Raw genomic sequence first — 9073 nt, 5'->3', positions numbered from 1 at the left:
AACAAGTGGGGTCCACACTTATCATTGTGAGATAGAGAGAGCCGACATGCGGGTATAGGGTTATTTTTGTCATATAACATGGTCAACGAGTTTGACCTGACAATAACGATGTCTAATGGCATTTCTGAGCAAACATCTAATGGAACGATGGCATTTTTGAGAAAACTTATGGATTGATGACATTTTTGAGCAGCTGTAATTTGTAATGGCAAAACTGAGTAGTGAGACACAACTAGTGGCATAAATGATAAAACCCTATTTTAATTTGCGGCATTGCATGAAGCCCCAAGGTGGAGATGTGGAGGCCGCATCGAGTGCAACGAGGGGAAACGTATCTGGTGCTCTTGTTATTTGAACTTTTGCAACAACAAATATTGATGTTGTGTGATTGTGTTCAATTTTTTTCATATTTTTGAAACATTTTAAAATGTGGTACGGAGGTCCGGTGCACCGGTAGCACCACAAACACCGATGCACCATTTATTTCCCTAACAACGAGGCATGGGACACCGACGAGCCCGTGCCCGGAGTGGCGCGACAACGGCGGTGGAGGGTAGTCGAAGGTTGATGTGTTCAGTTAGAGGTAGGCCGAGGGCGGCGTCAACATAGTGGGGACATTTCGGGTCGGACATGGCGGGACGGCGCACGGTAGTGGTTGCCGACCACGGTGGCCGGGAGCGGGTCTATGGGAGGAAGATACGTGAGGAAGAAGTGTAGGTGCTGGAGGATGGTAGCCGTTGGATTCGCATTGTAGGGCTCAGACATAATTGAGGTAGTTAGCGTGCTATGTACCCGGAAAATGCCAACGGAGGCCGAGCTCCAGGGAGCTCGGTATTTTTGAAAAAAAAAATCAAAAGTCATATTTCAAAGTTTCAAATATATTCAAAAAATTCCATAGAAACTTATTAGATTTCCGCATGCGCGTGTGAAAAAATCATTTGAATTTTTTGTATTTTGTAGGCTGTACAAAAAAGACAAAATACCGGCCCAACAAAAAAAAAGCGGCCCATTTTAGAAATACGTTTTTGTCTTTTTTCTGTACACCACGTGCGAAAGTATATGGTTATGAATTTTTGCGCATACGCAATACACATATGTGAGAGTGTATACAAACATTTTCAAATTTTTTCACGCAGTGGAAAATCATATTTTGAAAACGAGCTCCGTGGAGCTCGGCCTCCAAAAGCCCTCACTCGCTATGTACCACCCAACTTCGGGGATGAAGCCATTTGACAATGAGACAAGTTACCCATCATCTGAAAAACATGAATGCGGATATCAAGCACATAGCGATGCCATGCATCTTATGACTCTGCACAGGCACAGATATATAAAGTTACAACATCACATTTGGGGACATATATAAAAGAAGAAGCAGAGAAGAAAAGAGACAACAAATTATGAACTTTCAGCTATATCAAGGATAATCCACGCATCCCGCACGATCGACACGGCCCTTTCTTCATCATTTATCAAACACGCAGATCCCGAGGTCACCGTCGACGCTGGCCCCGGCCGAGCCGAGCAACCCCGTCCACCTCTCCATCTCATCCCTCCCGTCGCTGTTGAGGAACAGCAATGCGGCCATATCGTCCTCGTCGCGGTCCAGCTGCGCTTGCATCTGCGAGCTCGCGCCAGCTGCCGCACCCGCCGTGGTCGCTGCCGTTGCCTCCAGAGCACCGCACTCGCCGCCGGGGCTGAGCTGCGACGCCACGAATTTGTCCAGCGCCCTCCAGTCCTTGGTGGTCTCATTGTCGGCCTGCGCGTGCTTGCGAGGTCGACGCCTGCTGCCACCGGAGGCGGCGTCCTCCTCCTCCTCGGGCGCCCTGGCCTTCTTACGCGGGAGCGGAGCGGACGGGCTCTCGAGCTGCGGCAGCTCGACTAGGTGGCTGGAGGTGTATCGCAGCAGGGCGGCGGCTCCGTCCAGCTGCTCCGCCTCCTCCTTGAAGCTCGCGCCCCTGCCCATCTGCGCCGCTGCCGCGTACGTCGACGCCATGTTCGGGTCCGGGAACGGCGCGCCGGACATGGCATTGACCTCGTTGTAGGAGTAGTTTGAGCCCCATCTCTCCATCATGCCCCGGTTCGGGTACGCCGTCCTCTTCTTGAACGCCCTGCACACCACCCATCCTTCTTCCTGTATACACACATGGACACTACCAAGAGTTAGCTGCCGGATGTGAAATAGCTTTGCAAATTCCTTTTTGAAAATATTTGCAAGTGAAAGGAATCTACTAAAGTTAGCTACCTCTCCACTGTGTAGTGGAGTCCTGAAACTTTGGTTTTCTCTGCTAGTGATTGTGGCATTCTACAATGCATTTCATGAGTAGTGCTAGTCCTAGGCTCCTAGCTAGTTGCAGACAGCATGTAAACAATGGGACGAGCGTGCTAGAATGTTCACAATGGAAACCCTAGACCAGTACATGCATGCAGCATGCGCATGCATTTCTCAAGGAGAACTCCAAAAAGGTGTTTGCAAGTGGCATGGTCAGGATGGCAACACCGGATACATGCTGGCTACATCCATAGCTTTATCAGGAAGAGTAGAAGACTTTGGAAGACTCGCAAAAAAGGAGCTTATCTTGCTGCCGGTGCTTTGCTACTAGTGATGTGTTTGTCTCCATGGACCATTAGTGGTTCTGTGCTTGAGTTAGAGTACATGCATGCGCCTGGGCAAACTTGTGAGTGCTACTTTAGCAATAAAAATCCTTGTCTATCAGATTATATTAAGTCATTAAGATTTAAGATCTGCTTTCTTTTGTATGTGCTTATTCTTTTTCCCCATGAGTACGAAGCACCAAATATATTCGTGATAATATTTTGAGGATGCATTTAAATCAATCGTCATAGAATTTCATGTTAAAAGTAAAAAACCATTCTTAAAAAGTCAAGTAAAATGCACGAGTGAAAATTTGTGTTTTATTTTACAAAAAAAATATCACGCACTTTTCCCTTGTGAAAAGCATGAAAAACCAACAATTTTAGTGAGTGTAATATTTGTCCACAACCATATATTGTATGTAAATTATAAAATCGATTACTGATTTCAGATGGCTAAGATCAAATGTATCCCAACCCAAGTTCTTTTTCTTACTTGTTTTTGTATTCATATAGTTTGTTTAGGTGAAAGAAAAAAAGAAAAAAAAAGTTAATTTGTAGGCTAGAATCTAAACTACAGTTCTTAATCCGTTCGAAATTACTAAAAACTCAAACTTTGATCTAAGTAAAACTTTTTAAAGTTTGATCAAGTTTATAAAAGATTGCTAATTAATATCTACAATAGTCACCATACATAGTATAAAAATATATTACATGATGAATCTAATGAAACTATTTTTTATATTTAGACTTGGTCAAACTTAAAGAAGATTGACCTAAGACACACATAAACATTCAAATAATTTGGAATGGAGGGAGTAGTATCTATTTGAGTACACCCGCAAAAAAAAGTATCTATTTGAGTAACATTCATATATTGGTTGGTTCCTGTGGACCTACCAACTTCTTAATGTTGTAAACTAGTTGAAAATACCATTTGGTTGGGAATGTAAAAGCTAATTTACACTCTACATTTCCTTGATCAAAACGAGCGTTGGAAATGGTAACAGGAGTAGAGAGCTTGTAGCTTGCCTGCGGTGGCGCGTTCTCGTCAGTCTCGAGGCGGTACTCGTGCATGATCCAGTCTGTCTTCTGTCCGTTGGGCGCCCTGCCCTTGTAGAAGACGAGGGTCTTTCTCATGCCGATGAGCCTGCTCCTCTCGTGCACCGCCTTGTCCCTCCCCGTCGCCTTCCAGAACCCTGCCATGGTCGCCCTGTTCGTCCTCGTCCCCGTCGGGTACTTGCGGTCTTTGAAGCTGAAGAAGTACCACTCGTTCTGCTCCTCGTACCCGATGCCACAGTGCTCTTCAATACATTCAGATAGATTTGAGCAAAAAATTAGGACTAAGAACTGTGAACCAATGTGCATGCATGACATATGTCAGGTCATATACTCCATGGAGTATAAAAGAGTTGTAGAGATAAGGTACCTGTGAGATCCCATGGCTCGATGCGGTAGAGATCAATGTCGCGGATGACGTCGAGGTCGATCTTCTGGGAGGCCACCTTCTTGCGGAGGTAGTAGCCGACGAGCTCCTCGTCGGTGGGGTGGAACCTGAACCCAGGAGGGACGCATGATTCCATGGAGTCCATATGATCAACACCACCACCACTACCTGCGCGCATAGGTTGGATGTGCATAAAATTCAGCAACTCCTCGATCGGCCTACGAATGATATAGCTCGCGAGTACTAGTAGTACTGGCACTAGTAGTAAACAAAGAAGCATGCAGGTGCTCGCGTGAATCATTCGATGCTATGCAAGCCTGCATTTCTTTATACTCCTACTGCAAAGGTTCCTGCAGATAGGGGAGGTTCAGTTGCAGCAGAAGGGAACAGTGGTGTTGACAGTTGGTTGGGTGTGGATCGGTACTGAATGAGTAGCATACAGACTGAAGTATAGTATAGTATTCCTATGTGAGAGTGAGTGTATGGGTTTCAGTGCTTTGGTAAAATTTAATCGAGCCATGTTGGGGTTCTGCACTCCAGTTTATCGTATGATGATATACTAGTACTCGTGGGGCAAAGCCTGAGCATGCAAGGGGCAGCATGCAGGGAGGGTTCAGACAAACGTGGGAAAGTTACAGGCCTGTGAATGATACTGTCGACTGTTGGAGTGTGGAATGAGAGGGCATGTGGGCTATAGTCAGCAGCGAATTATAGCGGCAGCAGGATGTGGTCGATCTGGTCTAACTTAACTGGGACTTGGGAGGAGCGAAATGAAAAAAGCTGAAATGTGTCTATATCGATATACTATATCACATCAACACAGTATATTGTTTAAGACAAAATAGCTCATAGGCTAGTTAGCAGCAACTGTTAATGATTCCCTACTCATCCCGATTGATCATAAAGCCCTCATGAAATGCAATGCACACAACTCAAGCACAATGCAGAGCCAGAGGCCTGTAAAGAAATGCTACCTACATCTATTGTGCTTTCTTGTTTTCTTGCAATTTAGCATCTGGACTAGTGCAAATACAGAGGAACGAGAGCGACGGAGACATATAGTCATTCCCACAGAATTGACGCGCATACAAAACAGGCTAGCTTCCTCTTTCCAAACCAGCTATCAGTGTACGATTGAGTAGCTAGTTTGCTCTGATCAAGAGCACTTGCTATATAATAATGGTGCAACAAAGCACAACTAACTAGCTAAGATGGTGCATGCATATGCATGCATGGCTAGTTCTCAACCAGACCCTAGCACACACCAGGCCGGAGCGCACGCGAATTGGGAAAATGTGCTGTACTAAATCTTGGCACGGCGAGGTGTGGGGCTGGAAATTGATCAAGCGGGAATAAAAACGTGAGGATCGGAGACGAAGAGAGGTCCAGAAGGAGGAGAGGTAATGAAGGCTCTTTCTCGGATCAGGCCTGCAAAGCGCAAAGGAGAAGCGGCTAAAAAGCCACTCACTGGAGTGGAGTGGACAGTGGAGTGCTCCGGCTGATAGCTAGCCAAAGCATGCGAACGCAAAGAGAGCGGAGGAAAAGGCGGCAGCGGCCAGGGGGCGCACACGACCACCGGTTGGCTCCGGCCCTTGCACCGTAGCACGGCCTCTGACCTCCCTGTCCCTTTGTCGAGGAATTCCACGGCACACCCAGCGCGCGGTGACCCTTCTGCTGCCCAGATGCGTTCATATTCGCTGCTGCAGCTTCTTGCAACTTGCGGCTCAACAGTTGTCTGCAGTGCCCACCGTACCGGACTACCGGCTGGCCGGGAGACTTTGTGCTGGCTAGGTAGGGCTAGGGCATGCATGAACGCATGGTACCTTCCCTCCCTAGTGTGGGGTGGATCAAGAAGAATGAGGTCCAGGGAGGGAGATCAATCATTCACTGTGTTTCGCCTTTGGCCTCTTGTGGGGTGCATCACTCACTGTCGCATCGATCTTGCATATGAGCATCAGAGACAGAGGGGAAGGAGGGGTCATCACTACCGGATCTTCTTCAATATTTTCTGTCCCTCTGAATTGAGAAAAAAACTAGTCGAGCGGGGGACGAGCCCCGTGGAATTTTAGTTAAGATTGAAATGACTGCGAGATAACATGATTTGCTACTACTAACTAGAGCCAGCAAGGACGTATGCAACCACCAAGTCCTTACACAGGGTTACAAACCAATTCTCAAATCAAGAGAAAACAAAAAAAATGAGAAAACAATCTATGAAAGACATTGGATGGAACATAAGAATTTCAATATGAACACTTCCATTTTTTTAAGAACTAGGGAAAATCCCTACGCTCCGAACGGGACTTTAGGTTGTAGAGTTCATGAGCAAAAGTTTGCCACTGTTTACCAAAATTAATGTAATATGGATACTTGTGTGCGTGATAATAAAAATTTCCGTAACAAATGGGGCAAGAATTGGTAATAGCAATTTTTTTATCCGTGGCACGCGAGCATAATATGTTCTATAAGAAGTGTATCACACCAATAATCTCATAAAACATCGAAATTAGCCTAACGGCATACGACATGTCCAATTGCTATTTGGAAAATTGCGGCAACCAACCAAACATGCATATATATACTAGTCCATCCGATTCAAAATAAGTGTCGTGGCTTTGAACTAAAGTTGAACTAACCTTAGTTCAAAGCTCGGACACTTTTTTTTGGATCGGAGGGAGTAACTTATTATGAGATGTTGCAAAGTAACTTTTACATTTTAACACTTACCACCTTAATTAAAGAGAATCTAAGTTGGGTTGCGGAGCAAAGATGGGTGTGTTGCTTCCTTAGGTATGTGCAATGATTCATGTTTGAAAGTGTGCTAGATGTGTGGTTAAATGCTTGTGTGTATGCTGAAAAATTATTTATCATCCTTTTCATGTGAAAAAAATTGAATTCATTTAGTACATGTATATGATAAGTTGTCAGGCTATATATGTTGTGAACTTTAGGTATGCATATTTAAATTTAAAATGTTAGGTGTATCCTTATATACATTTTTATTTAGCATTAACAAAAAAAGGGATGCTTGGTTGAATCAAAATGCCGGCACACTCTCCATAGATGGAATGTTTGGGAATTTTATGCACTTGAAGTAATCGCATGAAGCAAACATTCTCCAATTCTAATTTGAAATGTATGCTATATAAAGACCAATTTTACTTTAACATAAGATTTTTTTAATTTAAAACACATGATTTTTTCTTGGATCGTTAGTATGACCTCAATCCATACACCTTCAAGATTGACTGCCCATCCTAACAGAATAGCCTTTTCTCATTCAAGAATAAAAGAACAGGTATATCATGGTCAATGCATACAGATTGTGCAATATATATATACTAAATTATGGTTCAGTAAAAAGTATATGTTTGCACATCAATTAGACCACCTTGTATAATGAAGGATCTAGGGGGGGAGGGGGGCACCTTGTCAGGACTAATTTCTAATTTAGAAGAATAAGACACCTAGGTTGCAACCACGGAGGATTGGACCTAGTGGGCTGGCTGCATACCTCGTAACTCTACGGCCGGATCTATTGGTTCTGAGAGTATCTTAGTTTTAGTATGACAAATAATCTTCAGAAGTGCCAAGTTCTAGGAAAAATTGTAAAAACTTCAGTTGATGATGGAAAAACTATGGGTGTAATGTAGGGAGCAACATGTATTGTGAAATTGTGGAACACTAATCATATGGAACTACCTCAAAAATTCCAAATAGCATGTATGTGCAAATTCAGTAATATTTAACTGCCCTGGCCAAATACCCCGTGTTTCTTCGGACCAGAATGCAGTTTTTTGAAGATCAACGCCCATGATATAAGCTGAAGCTTTTGGTTCCATACACATCAAGACCCACTGCAGCGAGATATGTGTATACCTTGGACGACATATGCATATGATATCAAAACGAATACGAAGAAAATCGATTAGCCCCAAGTGAAGAGGAAAGTGGCCAGGGGAAGAGAGGGTAACTAAAGACACCACACACACCAGTACGTATACCGCCACGGAAATTATTAAAAGAAGAAACAAAGATTGGAGATCGACGAACTATGAACACGCAAAGTAGACGGATTGATCACCCAGTAGCTTGATATGCATACACACTCACCTCAGATGATCAGCTGCGTGCTCCAGATCACCGAGATCGATCAGACCTCGATCTTCTCCCAGCTAGGGTCGATGGACTCTATTTTTCGTGATCGGCAGGAACAGGCTAGCCTGTGTGTGTAGGGAAGAAGAAGACTAAACAGGTTGATGAGATCGAGGTGCGGTGGAGGAGAGGCGAGGAGAGCTCGCAGGTATATACAGGCAGGATGAGAGAATGGAGAAAGGAGGGGGAGAAGGTGGCGAGTATAAAAAAGGGAGGTCGGGCTTTCCTTTCCGTCGCGCGTGGGCGAGGGGAATGAGCGCCTGTGGGACCCTCCTGGGCCCACAGCTGACGTCACGGACCCTTCTTTGCTACTCGATCTCATTCTCCCGGCACTGTGTACTGTAGAGTGCAGTACAAAAGGAACAGAATGAGCTTAGCCGTAGCTTTGTCTCTTTGTCTTCGAGCCATTGGCATGATAGATCCACTGTACCTTACCTATAGCTCGTTGGGAACCATGGACTCTGGTGATGGGCTAATGGCCAGCAGTTGTCCACGTCCACTTTTGAAATGGACCTAGCTCTAGCTACCTCTACAAAATATACATAGTATTCTATTTGTTTGATGATTTTTGAAGACTCTTTAATATAGTTTCTATGGAGTTTTTTCTTCTCGAATACGCTATGGCGGCGTATCATTGCATTGATAGGGGAGAAGAATGTACAAATCGGCATCAGGGACGCGTACACTACAAGGCGTGTCCGTGATACACATTGAGCATAGAATGGGTTGCTCAGCCCAAAGAGTACACTAAGTTACAGGGATGATGTTGTGAAGTCCTTTGGCTCCTGGGCAAGCCCAGGAGCGGGCGTCGTCTTGGATCGCAACTAGAAGAGAAGCAGAGGAGGGTGTGATCTTGTCAAAGATGATAGCATTGCG

The 9073-nt window shown here is 44.7% G+C and overlaps 1 protein-coding gene across 2 annotated transcripts; it reads right to left on the bottom strand.

The window, feature by feature from the left end:
- Positions 1–1257: 1257 nt before the first annotated feature.
- LOC125511284 (NAC domain-containing protein 105) lies at positions 1258–8359 on the bottom strand. Of its 2 annotated transcripts, XM_048676614.2 has the most exons (4): positions 8156–8359; positions 4025–4210; positions 3628–3899; positions 1258–2134 (listed from the first exon to the last, which is right to left on the bottom strand). In XM_048676614.2, the coding sequence occupies exons 2-4, from the start codon at positions 4185–4187 to the stop codon at positions 1466–1468; spliced, it is 1104 nt and encodes a 367-aa protein (XP_048532571.1). In that variant the 5' UTR covers positions 4188–4210; positions 8156–8359; the 3' UTR covers positions 1258–1465. The 2 variants fall into 2 exon arrangements, with proteins under 2 accessions (XP_048532571.1, XP_048532570.1); XM_048676613.2 differs by lacking the exon at positions 8156–8359 and having other exon boundaries at positions 4025–6147.
- Positions 8360–9073: the final 714 nt, after the last annotated feature.

This window comes from Triticum urartu, chromosome 5A (genome assembly GCF_056163025.1).
Source record: "Triticum urartu cultivar PI428250 chromosome 5A, HENAU_Tu73, whole genome shotgun sequence".
In the NCBI taxonomy this organism is placed as follows: domain Eukaryota; kingdom Viridiplantae; phylum Streptophyta; class Magnoliopsida; order Poales; family Poaceae; genus Triticum; species Triticum urartu.
Note: the sequence above shows the minus strand (reverse complement) of the source record. Positions and strands in the feature narration are given on the sequence as shown.

Bases quoted from the DNA above. Each gene is read 5' to 3' on its own strand.
- LOC125511284 (XM_048676613.2), bottom strand. From the start codon at position 4,343: ATGATTCACGCGAGCACCTGCATGCTTCTTTGTTTACTACTAGTGCCA. The intron at 3,900-4,024 runs GTACCTTATCTC...AATGTATTGAAG, and splicing joins CGAGCCATGGGATCTCACAG to AGCACTGTGGCATCGGGTAC. The intron at 2,135-3,627 runs GCAAGCTACAAG...GTGTGTATACAG, and splicing joins ACGAGAACGCGCCACCGCAG to GAAGAAGGATGGGTGGTGTG.